General features: G+C 43.0%; 1 protein-coding gene across 20 annotated transcripts in view; it reads left to right on the plus strand.

Moving 5' to 3' along the window:
- Positions 1-13,003, plus strand: part of LOC144933856 (neuron navigator 2-like) — a 280,032-nt gene that overhangs the window by 172,414 nt on the left and 94,615 nt on the right. For 19 of the 20 annotated variants that reach the window (XM_078859085.1, XM_078859087.1, XM_078859069.1 and 16 more), the window contains 5 exons: positions 766-908; positions 7,913-9,101; positions 9,662-9,786; positions 11,544-11,655; positions 11,808-12,239. In XM_078859085.1, coding sequence (XP_078715211.1) covers positions 766-908; positions 7,913-9,101; positions 9,662-9,786; positions 11,544-11,655; positions 11,808-12,239 — 2,001 coding nt within the window. Of the gene's footprint in view, positions 1-765; positions 909-6,442; positions 6,526-7,912; positions 9,102-9,661; positions 9,787-11,543; positions 11,656-11,807; positions 12,240-13,003 lie in introns of those variants that run through there. The other variant, XM_078859089.1, reaches the window with a different exon arrangement.

Consider the following 13,003-nt stretch of genomic DNA (forward strand, 5'->3'; position numbering starts at 1 on the left):
AAATTATGCATAACAGTTTAATCTTAATGCATTTGTGGATTTAATTTAAAAAGCTAAATCTGCAGTAATGAAAGCAAACTGAAATAAATCCACAGGGGACCCACTGGCATAAACGTACAATTTTGTAGTTTTAATAGTGGTAATTAATATGAGCAAAGCCAACATAAACCAATTTCATGCTAAATTTAATTGTAATATATCAGCTGTTTCACATATCCATATACAAATTAAATATGTCTGTCCATCCGTCGACTTGCCTTTGAGACTTATGTAAACCAGCAGCATTGTTTAATCACACAAACCCTGGGCAGGTTTCACCATTCCAGGGCTCATCAGCAGAGTGAGCCATGATAGACACATTTCTGCAGGTTTACCAGATGTTACAGCATGGGCCCATGAGCACAAAATCAATGTATTCATGTTCATGCATGTTAATGAGCAGCAATATTGCAATATTTTGCCTTAAAAAAACAGGTAAGAATCCAATGAGTGTTCTCTGCACTTCTATTGTATTTTTGTATTGTTGTAAAGTGCTTACCCGCCCCTACTAGACATCTGCGTAAAAGAGCCATATAGCTCATCGGATTCCTCCAGTCTAAATAAATATTCCGATTTTGAAAGTTATCAATTTCTCTGGCTTTCTTAAACGAAGTAAACGGTATTTATAAAGCCACTGCGCGCACAGCTTCTCTCGAAGCCAGAGTTTTCCCTTTCGCACGGTGCCTTCCGAATCACAATGCCATGTTGCGTCTTGTGTGGCTGTAGGCTTCCAGGACCAGCGGCGCGGCCCTTGGCTGCAGGTGGCGACGCGAAGTCGCGCACGGCGGCGAGCGCGAATCGCCGCAGCCAGAGCTTCAACACTCAGGACAAGGCGAGGGCTGGACCCTGCCCTCTGGCGCCCACGCACGGTGAGCATCTTCTTGGTTCATCCGGTAAAAGTCACGTAGAAGGGAAGTAATAAAATAATACAAATAAAACATAATAAAATAATTCTCACGACGTTTCGGCCACAACGCAAGCAGCCGTCCTCGGGTGAAGACCAGCGTCTGTCCGGGAGAGACAGCGTCTGAATGAAATACTACCACGCTTGGAGGGTATATTTAAGCTGGGTTGGAAGGGGGGAAGGGCGCCTTGACAAAATAATTTGCATATCAAGAGGAATTTAGCATATTTATGGGAAATGCAGGTATGTGATTAGTACTACTTGTGAAATGCGTAGGAGGTGGTCGGGGGGTTTTAAAGTCATATTATGCCCGTGCATTATGCAGGATTAGCAGCATCAAAGGGAGGGGATAGGGGTAGCAGTTGCACTCTACCTACCCCCACGTGCATTCGCCGCATGCGCGGGGCGACGTTACGAGAGTGGTGGTCGTTATTTGAATGAAGCGCTCAACGTTTACAAGCAATGCACTCGGCCGCCGATGCGTGTACGTTGTCTGAACGCCGTTACGCGGTTTCGTTGGGTCGGTATCGGATGTTGCTCATTTGCAAGAGGTGTCATTTTGCGCCAGTTGCATTTGCAATTTGTAAATAGTAACGAGGAGCACTATATATGACAGTGTAATAGGTACACGTGATAAATGCTGTACCTGCCACCACTTGATCATGTAACCAGAACATGAGTGCATTTTAAATGAGAAGACTGAATGTCATCCAAGGCAAATGATTTTTACAAAGAGTTCTATTTTTGAAAGGCTTCAGGACTACCATGAAGTATACATCGCATTTGTTAATTATTAATTGAATTTACTTATGCAATTGGTCTCTTTGATGTTTGGCCAATTGTAATGGGGCTACCTTGTGCAAATATTGAATTATGTCCACACTAATGTGAATTCACAAACCTGGTATTTGCCTTGCAAACAATCAATTATATTATCGGCAGAGCAAGGTAGGCTAGCCTTTGTGTGCTTAATTCCAAGGGTAAGGCCCTCCCTGCCATTTGTTTTATAAAAAAAAAATCACAAGACGGAAAACATTTTTTTTTCTTCATAATTGAAGTTATTTTTTTTTATTTTGCACCACCAAATCTATACCATTTTGTTTATAACGACATTTGATGTGCCGTGTATAAATGAGAATAAAAAAGAACTATCCTATGTCCTTATTAATTAACGGAATTGTACATTATTCACGTGGTTATTAATTTAGGTGTTTTAGCCAAACTTCAGGTGTGGAATGAAAGCTGAAACAGATAGATGGCAGTCAACATTGAGAATCACCTGCTGGGTTGTACATTTATGATCTGAAATGAAACATCTAAAAACAGCTCATTCAGGCTGGTCTGAAAGCAGCTGAATGGTTAAATATTACAACGTGACTATTAATTATTTAGCTTTTTCGCGGTTTATCTGCATAACTCTCTGGTGTGTTTTTTGGGCTGTACCGTAGGGTCGTTCGGTATGACGTCTGATGTTTTTGCTGCACGTGCTGGGAGCTGAATATCGTGCCTGACACAACACGCCGATACAACCCAGTAACACATTGGAGAGCCAAACATGGCAAATTTTTTTTTTTAAAGGAAAACAATTTTCAGCTTCAAATGGCCAATGCACTCCCATGCAATATTTATTCCATGAGTATGTCTGTAGAGGGTGCTCTTGGGGCTCAGAAAGTGGAGCTGTTTGTTGCCATTATGAAAACCCGGCCCAAATTAGTTTGTTTTCTCAAAGGTCCCTGTTGTAATGCCTCAAGATCACTAAAGCAGATTAGAGCCTTTGGTTTGCTGTCACTGGGAGTGCTGTCATTTCGTTGGATTTGGCCCATGTTGGCACGCTTGCAGCGGCCAACTGGCTTGGGAAATGTGGCTGTAACCGAAACCACCACCTAACTAATTTGGCTGCTGGTGCAATTTTAGGGCATACTTTATGTTGCCACTAGTGGGCACAGTATTCCCTGTATATACGACTGGCTCTGCCCTCTGTTCCCATCACCAACCCACACTCACCAGTATGATAAAGTGTAGTAATAAAATCTTTTTTTTAAACAACGTTTTTTTTTACAACTTCGTTTATCTCACGGTCGAGAAGTACGTCACACGACTGTAGTTTGAGGGACAGCTTATTCTTTGTTAAAAACCACACACAGAAACTTTAGACTGCTAATGGATTTAGCTTGTATTATAAACTCCATAGTTACTCATCTTCATCGTTTCTGTCTTTGTGTAGATTATCATTCATTATAAATACATTTGGTTTTATGATAAGTTAAGACATCAGCAATAATATTAAACCACAATATATGATCTTTGAATGTGTTTTAGCTGCTGGTCACAGTGTTTATAGTTAAGTAATATTACAAATTCAAAATATATATATATTTCCATATCCGCATGAAATGGCACAAACGCCTGTATTAGATAGATCTGTAATTTACATTAATTTGAATATGAAAAATATATATACTTTAACAGATTTTAATTATTTTCGATTTAAAGCTTTCGTGACTGCAGGGATTCATCTTCTTGGTTCTTTCGGTAAAGTCACGTAGACTTTACCGAAAGAACCAAGAAGATTTTAATTCGTTATTGAAGCGTTCTTGGTAATTTAATATGGCTAAGTGGGGTGTTGTGAAAATCCTATAGATTTATAAAATTGCATGTAAAATGTTTGCGACTGGCCAACATATTTAAATAAATACTCGCATTGCAGCATGGGATATAAAACCTTTTCCCTGCACACACAATCGTTTACCCACACTGGCGTCAAACAAAGAAAATTAGAATAAGGTTATTTAATCAAAAAGTATTGGAAGAGGACAAAGTAGACAAATATGTACTGTATATCAAAAAACGGTCCTTGCCCATAAAATATTGCCTTATCTTATATCCCACTATCAGTTATTAATTGCTTCACTATATTATACTGATCAAGTGCCGTGTTGTCATTTTGGCTGTCAGCACTGTACCCAAACCACTGACGGTTGAGAACAATATATGACACATCAGTCACGTGTTATTTTTGTTTTCATCAGTTTACAAGATAACATATGAGCACTTGGAGCACTTTTGTGAAAGAAAGGGGACACAATATATCAATGTTTGTGGACTGCGAGGCATTGTGATCTTTCTTTTCTCATACCTGAAGATAAATCTCGCCATAAGTCACAATGTTTTGAAAGACTGTCCAGCGGCTTCAAGTGTTTTTGCTTCCAAAAGCGGTATCTACGATATCTTGTCATCACTTTCATAGCTGACGGGCCTTGGCTTTTTGTTGATGCATTGAAACAGCAGAAGTTGTTTGAGAACATATTTCATTACTGCTTATCGACTAAAGTTTTTTTTTATTATCTTGGAGCGTGACCTGTTTCTGGCCGAATAGTGGTAATCTGTTGAATATGACTCTTAAAAAAATAATGTCCACAGTATATTATTGATCGATGTATTTATTCATCCATCATCTCCCATGATCTTTTGACTGCTGGATGAAGGCTCCCTAGTTCATTGCCATTCCTCATGGTCTTGCAATACCACAATCTATCTCCCTCCTGCGCATGAGTTAACCTCATCGCTCCATCTGCGCAGTGGTGGTCATCATCATCTTGGATACGTTCCATCCTTTGGCTGTCATTCTGTCACCAACGTGGCCCCGTTGGCCGTCATTCCTAGTCACGATGCATCCTGTCCAAGTGTACACTTACTGTTCTTCACAAGCTATATGATAAATCTAATTTGTTGTTCTCTAACCCATATTTTAGTTTTTTTGTCTCTTGGTAATGACCATAAATCATCTCTCCATGTTTATTTTATACAATTCAGCCTTTTTTTCCAATTTGCTTTGTTGGGTGTTCATGTTTATGGCTATAGGTCACATGCACAGATTTATAACTTTTTTTTCTCGAGGCACATCAGAACGTCGCATTTCATTGTCCAATTATATTTCCATAAAGTTCTCTAACCTGCTCTTACTCGCCTCTTTTACGTAATAATTGTGATGCTTTCATTAGTAGCTATACAAACTCGTGTATGTAGCGTTTGTCCTGTCAGCCACGTATTTTCTACTGTTCAGTGTACTTGTTCTACTTGCTTTTCGCTTTATTTACTTTTAGTCCCACTCTTCAGCCTTCTTTGATTAAAAGTTTCAATCATTCGCTGCATTTCAATTCAGTTCTACAGCAAGGCTGTAGAACTTAAGACACAATTTGGCGAGGGTTCACATAGCATGATGGGTGATGTACATCGGCGTCCGCTGTGGGTTCATGAAGAAGTGTTATGCAATATAAATGTTATCACAAATGTAATCTCATGCTGCCCGAATTGGTCTGCTGAGGTGAGCAACTCGGCCTAGTTCACGGTCTCCACTGGACATTCACTTAAGGGACCTCCCAAAATGATTTGATCTCTGTTTGGCCCACAAATGTGAAAATAAACATGTCTTTAGAATGCGCTTGTATAAAGGGCAGTGGGCAAGGGTTAGAATTTATTTAAAATTGGGGTGTCTGATCCCAGCTCGAGCCAAATGTAGTACCAATGTATCATGGGTCAGATAAGATTCACGCCGGCCTATTTCTTTTTATAGATTGTCAGCTGTGCAATCTCGTGATGTAACTGCTATTCTATTTCTATTTTGATCTTGGGATACAGAGGTGGGGGGGGGGCAGAAGAGCAGTGGGGAGTCTGCTTCACAGAACAGATCCAGCCAATTAATTGGTGAATGCAAATGCTGTGATTTATTTTCATAAATAATCAAAATTCCACTGATGTTCTTTCAACATACATTTTGCAAATCCAATATAATTTTGCAAACCTTACATTATATACATCAATTGAACTGTAATTTCTTTAAAATAATATAATAAAAATCTAAAATTAAAATGACATGCATAAATTTTATTTATTTATTTAGGAATTATTTTGCTTCAAATATAGTGGCTCTGACGTCTTGTGCATGCGTAGCCAGGCACTAAGGCAGTTTAATAATTGTCACTTCATGGGCACTGTGAGTCACGAGCTGAAATGTGGGTTTTCTTTTGAAATCACACGCTCCACTCGTACGCACTGTCTCAAAGTCCACTTTGAAAGGATTTAAAAAAAAAACCTTTCACTCAGCAGAGCTGCAGTTGGCTGATTTGTGAGCCAATCGGAGAATGAAGCTAGCCGTTCTATTGCGCAAGCGGTCCTTGTATGATTGTCTCACTTTGCTGCGGTGTGCGAGTCTTCCGCACATGCTGCGGTTATACTTGCCAATCATGGAGGTAACTGGCACCACACGTTGTTGTGCATAGACACGTGACATCGTTACAGGATGCCCGTCTGCGTTTTGGCTTCAAAGTTGGCAGGGCAGTCCCATGGTCGTCATTTGCAGTTGGACAAAGTTTGTATTGGCGCATTTTGCAACAGACATTCTGGGGCATCTCTGCTAATGAACTGAACGGTGGAAGCTGTATGGTAAATGATTGGTGAACCATGGACTTCGGGTTAAAGTGGATTTTTTTAAAATGAGAAACGGTTGAGGGACAGGGTGAGAGAGACAACCAAATCTGTTTGCTTTCATGAGATCACTCTAAAGGCTTCCAGCAAACACTGAGGTACAGTATATCCTTTGAGTTTTGCCTTGTTTGTAGATCGCAGGGCTAATTGTATAAGTTTATCCAGCTATATATTACATATTTTTTGTTTAAATTAGCAATGTACATCTTGACTTAAAGCTTTCGTGACTGCAGGAATTCATATTATTTGGGTCTTTCAGTCACGTGACTTTACCGAAAGACCCAAATAATAGAAATGTACAATTATAGTGTTGTGACTGTCATTATTACACGTTACGCTATCTATGCATTCTATGTGCGTGTATTCTTCTTTTCCTTCAGCTGAATTGTTGGTTCCTGTTTTCGTCCCCGTCTGTTTTTTAGTACCGATTTGAAATGACCATATATTCTTGTTAACACAAGAGGTTGTCGTGCTTGCTTGTTCTGGCCAGCTTGATAATTGGGTAGCAGGTCTTTGCATTCAGGACAAAGCTGAGTTTTTTTGGGGCGTGCTTGCCTTCCAGTTCTGACCCATTGCCCCCCACTGCGTCGAGGCTTTGTTTGGTCTCTTCTCTGACCCAAGCCTTTGACCTGGCCACGTGGGGTGCCAGGCTTCCCTTTGTAGATAAATCAGGGGCTTTCCGGCTCTTTTGGCAGAAGTGCTTAACAAAAAGAAATTAATTCTTGTGTCCAAGAGGCCACTGGAAATAGCGCCTATCCTATTTCGATTTGTTTTGTTCATTAAAAGGTAAACTATTTAATTTCAGACGATGGTGTGAAGGGGATTGTTTTTTTTCCTCTAATTATTTTTTAGGTACTTGAATACACTTTTGTGGAAAATGGTTAATTAGGTTTGGTGCTTTGAGAATTGGCTTTGGAATCTATAATTTTGTACCAACTTGCCTCTATTACAAAACTTTTTAAATATGTCGTGCATGTATTTCATCTTAATATTGTTTTTTAATGAATACATTATTTATTTAGAAACAATATTGTGTTTGTTGAATGGAAGGGTTTGCATGAAATTTATCTGTATGGGGCCCTTTTTAAATTAAATGGAATATCGAATTAGTTTTCTTATTGATGCTGCAATGTTTACAAATATGTTAGGGTTACAATGTTTGAAATAATTTTGAAGATAATCTTTTTTTTGTCTCTTGTAAAAAAATGCAAAATAATAGTTAGAAACATTTAAAAGAAGTATAAACGTGCATTATTTTTCCATAAACATTTCTCGAAGTAACACAACAAAGTTCATTATTAATCATGATTACGATGCGATTGGAAGTTTGTTGATTTGCCTTAACAGTGACTCAATGGTATTAACGCAATCTTCTTTAAATCCTTTGCATATACGTGATCACATTCCATTATATATATCAAATAATATCATGAATGGATACTGATTGTCTATCTCCTGCCCTCCCCCACCCATCTGTGTTTTCAGAGCTAGCTGAAGGTGTATCCCAGCCAGCAGGCATGAATGGCAACGTGCCCTCTCCTGCTGCGGCGCAGCCGTCTGCCATCCCGCAGCCTGGTGCCAGTGCTGGCAAGTCCTGGCGAGGAACCAAGGCTGCCGGTGCCAAGCACAGCGCTGCCCCTGGAGGATCAGGTGCCAAGCAGCCCATACCTGCTGTCACGCAGGCTTCCGCTGAGCCCTCCGAGGGCCCTGCGCCAAAAACCGCCGCCGCGCCTGCAAGCTCCAACGGCCAGAAGTCCATGCTGGAGAAGTTCAGGCTCTTCAATTCCAAGAGCGGCTCCAAGGCCACGTCGACACCAGCTGCCGGCCTTGCGGCGGCGTCCGACGGGCCGGATAAACCCGAAGCGACCCCGGCCCCAGTGGAGCAGAATGAAGTGGGAGAAGAGCTGGCCGCAAATGGCCCAAAGATTGCCCTCAAAGGTATTGCGCAGAGGACTATTGGCCGTGCGCTGAGCAACAACAAAAAAACTACAATTAAGAGCGGCGAGAAGGAGAAGGGCAAAGTGGCCACTCCTGTTCCAGAGGCAAACAAAGTGACAGAGCCGGATTGTAGAGCAGACACTGTGCCCGAATCGTCAAAAAAGTCCTCCAAAATCGCCAGCCTCATCCCAAAGGGAGGAAAGTCAGGTCAGGCAGCAGCAGGCAGCGCAGTCTCCAAGAAGGAACCCTCGGCTGGCCCGGGGCCGGCATCCACTGGGATTCCCAAGCCGGGCTCCAAGCTCGCGAGCGCAAAGTCCGCGGGCGGCGCAGGCAAAGAGAGCGAGCGACTGCGCGCCAGCAAGAGTGGCACGCACCTGCAGCAACACCTGCAGCCGGCGGCCGAGAGTCGCACTTCAAGCTCCACCAGCTTGGCGTCATCCGAGGGAGGCAGGGCGGCCGCCGTGCCCTGTGGCCCTCAATCTCAAGCGCCGCAGCTCCAACAGCCATTGCCACCCGCCGCCGCCAGCGTCGCCAGCGCCGCCGTCGCCGCCGCCGCCGCCGCCACCACGACAGCCGCCCTTACGTCTCCATCTTCTGCCGTCAGCCCGGCGACGGTCTCCATGACAACCAGCACCACGCAGACGACGGGAATCAGCACCGTCGGGGTGCAGCTGCCTCATCCCCAGCAGCAGTACAGCCACCCAAACACGGCCACGGTCGCTCCCTTCATGTACCGGTACAGTGCGGCCTTGGGAAGGCTCGAGCCCTGTAGCGAACGATTAACAATCTTTCTTTGGGCACGTCTTTCTAAAAGTGTGTTTCAATTTTCACATGTAACTTTAATGGCATAGGCCTTTGAAAAATGCAACCATACCAAATCAGGCACTTATCTCCCCCAAGACCTGCACTTGATGATTTTTTTTAAAACACTTTGTAAGTATATATTTTTAATATGTACATGAAAAAACAATGCATTACCTCAATTGTGATTTTTAATGTTCGTGTATATATATTACCTGTAATCATATACCAATGATTACAAATTGCTAACACAATGTAAATACATTGGACTGCCTTCTTATTAACTAGGCCATAATCTTATTACATGTCTTTTGTTAGCCATTGATAAGCTAAATAAAATAAAATCGGTGATGTGTTTTCGGGTTGTGCCGCACGTTGCTCGTGCCTGGGAACTTCTTCGGGAAATGAATAAGTTCCCAAAGAAGCGTACCAAGCGAGCTGTTACCGCACGAAATGCAACTGCGAAAAAATGTTGGTATGATTTCTGTGCCCCAGGACCCACACGGACTGCGACGGAAATGTGCCCCTGATCATGGAGGCTGGACAGAACCTGGGTGCTCACTCGGACCCAATCCTGTTCAGCAAGTCTGCACAGCAGCCGTGCGTCGACGACCTGCCTGGTAAAGCCACTGCTGCTCCCAGTGATTGTATAGCTATGCTTGTTTTTGCCACTTTCTCTTGGCCTTACGCAATGCGATTAAGCCTGCTTTGAATAAAATGGGATTCATTTAGGGCAGAGCTGATTCATAAAAAAAAAATCAGCTTGCATGTCTGGTCAGCTTTGTTGATTTTTTTTTGCCACTTCATGACTACATTTTTTTTCTGAATGATATGAGAAAAACGCAATGGCTTATGTAATGATTTAAAAGAAAACAATATAAATACAATAGTATACGTCAACTAACATGTATAACAATATTTATGAATAATTCAACAGCTGTGCACATCTTGATTTTAACATATATACTATACATGTTATGCTAAAACAACTTTTCCAGGACATGACAGAATTGTTACCCACAAGGCATAGTGTTTCATTTTCACAAGTGTTGTGGTGGAGTAAAATTAGTAACCACGGAAGCAATTACAATAATCCAAACTCATAACAATACATGCTTGTATTGTGGGCTATAACCGCACAAAATGTATTTACATATATAATAAAATCTACCCACAAGCATTATACCTACTATTAATACTTTTATAATTAACACATTTCCAGATTGTCTTTTTCGATGTTTTTTCCCCCCTTTGCAAAGGTTTGTGCCACGCTTGCCAACACCCATTGAGGCCAATTATTTTGTATATCTACTGTGGCAGCAGAATTTGGCATTTCCTAAGTAAAAGAAACATTGCATAGATGAGTCAATGAGTTAATGAGGACCAAAATAGACATTGTTTGTTCCACTACTGATTTCTTGTTTACTTTGCGATTGAAGTCAAGATTTAAGAGACAAGGGATTAGGCCCAAGAGCTTTAATTGTGGTTAGACAATGGTGTTGGGAGACAACACGTGCACATTGAAGATTACAAAAGGGGGAAGGAGAGTGATAGCTCATTTACAGAAAAAAGCTTTGGTTAATTCTCATTTAAATTGGACTGCCTCGATAAGAATGTATAGGGAATCTGCAAAGTGGCATTGCGGGTTTTAACAATGGCCAGTCAGGGACAGCCAATTGAGAGCGTTGTTTCGGTTCCCATTTAAATGTATTTAGTGACGTTTCTCAGGCTGGACTTTCATCAAATTGGGGAGGCTTCAACAACAATACACTTCAAGAAAAGTTACATGAAAATTTTAATTATAATGCGTCAGTTCTAACGCTGAAGCCGTTGTGTTTTGCATTGAAAATTCCAGTGTGATGTTTCTGCTCAAGGCACAGCTGCTATCCTGTAGATACCCATACGGCAGAAGAGCAAAGCAGCCCCATCTGGCGACTCGTCTGCACATGACATGCGCAGACTTGTCGCTAATCGACTCGGCGTCGGTAGCAGTCGATGGGGGGTCATAGATACGAGTTTTGGTCGTTACTGTGGGAGTCTTACGGACTATAAGAAAGGTCGCAAAAGCGGTAGGTCGCAAAAGTGGGAGCTTGCAAGTCGAGCCGTTGTAAATCAGGGACCACCTGTATTTACTTTCTAATATTTGCCATATATTCATTATGAATGCATCAAAATCCATTGTTGTACTGTACACCCGTGCTCCCACATCTACGTTACCTTTACCAACCTGCATTGAGCAGCTTAGTGAAATGTGGTCAAAATAACTCGTCCAGCGGTGGATTGGCAATGGACTTTACACGTACACGTACGGTAAGTTACAAGCTGCCTTGGCTTCTGCGCGGAGGAGACATGGGATGTGCTGCTCTGATGTCGATAGTAGGGGAGGATGCCGAGACTCGGAGAATGAGAACCGTGAAGAACATCGCCGACTTGCGCCAGAACTTGGAGGAGACGATGTCAAACCTGCGGGGAACGCAGATCACTCACAGGTTGCTTGCTGCACACCCGTTACATTTGTATCAACGAATCCCCTTTGTAATTTTTTCTTCCTAACATCGGCCGGTCACCAATTCGTCGTCGTCCTTGACAACGATCGTGGCAGTCACTTCACCGCCCTGCCTACGTTTACCGTTCCCCACAGCACGCTGGAGACGACTTTCGACGGCAACGTGACGACGGAGGTGAGCGGCCGCGGGCTGCTGGGCATGGGCGGGCGTGCGGCCGCCCAGACGCCTCTCTCCTGGCGGCTGGCGCAGGCCAGCAGCCCGCGACTGCAGGCCGGCGACGCCCCGTCCCCTCTGGGCAATGGCTACCCGCCCCGCGCCACCGCCTCCGGTCGCTTCGTGCAGCAGGAAGCCGTTGCGGCGGCAGCGGCTTCTGGGGGCGGCGGCGCCCCCGCTGGGCGCTACCTGCGCAGGGCGGTGCCGGGCCGTGGGGCGGGCTGCGGCCAGGCCGGCGATGGCTCTGAGCGAGCGGACGGCGAGATGTGCGGCATGGGCGCCGACGCGGCCGGCTACATGAGCGACGGCGACGTGCTGGGAAAGAATCTCCGCAGCGAAGACGTTGCGAGCGGGTACGATACATTTGCCAACTTTTTTGTTTCTTTTTTTGGGCGTTTGCAGGCGAATTGTCTACGTTAAGCAGAATTCAGGAACTGTCCTGGCAGTGGTGAACAAGTACAAATAAAAAAATAACTGGACTCACCACCAACCTCTGTCATTGACTCTGAGTTATGCACTGAAGAAGACCATTGTCTGAATAACAAGCTTATGTTGTTCTGTATTACTCTACTGCCATCTCCTGTCCATCACACAATCAAAGGTCCACCACCAGCAGTTATTCTCCAGCAGTCTACCAACAAACTACTAACCAGGCTGAGGATTGCTTGGCTTCTGAGATCTGCTGACATCGGGTGCTTCCGGGAGATCTGGTCTTCGGAAATGTCAGGTTATGTGAGGTCTTGGAATAGATTTTAATTAGTGACGGTATTCCATTTGAAGTTAATTACATTAGCCGTGATGTTGCTTCATGTGCAATTTAACCTAACCCTGTTAAATGTGCTGAGGAGGTTACATTTTTTTTCATCCCCAAAACATTTATTCTAAGATGAGATATAAATTACATTGAGTAAAAAAGATCCATCTCCACATGACCAGAATATGAGCTATTGAATTTTCTTTTTTTAATATGGAAGACTCCTACGATATTCCTGTGTAAGTGTCATTTATTAATTATATTCCCTCATAATTAATTTAAGTGACACTTCATCAAAGGCCATTGCTTATCCACTGCTGGATGAAGGTCTCCCCATTCCGTTATGTACTCCTCAACCCACAA

Source organism: Lampetra fluviatilis, chromosome 8 (assembly GCF_964198595.1).
Source record: "Lampetra fluviatilis chromosome 8, kcLamFluv1.1, whole genome shotgun sequence".
Classification (NCBI taxonomy): Eukaryota; Metazoa; Chordata; class Hyperoartia; order Petromyzontiformes; family Petromyzontidae; genus Lampetra; species Lampetra fluviatilis.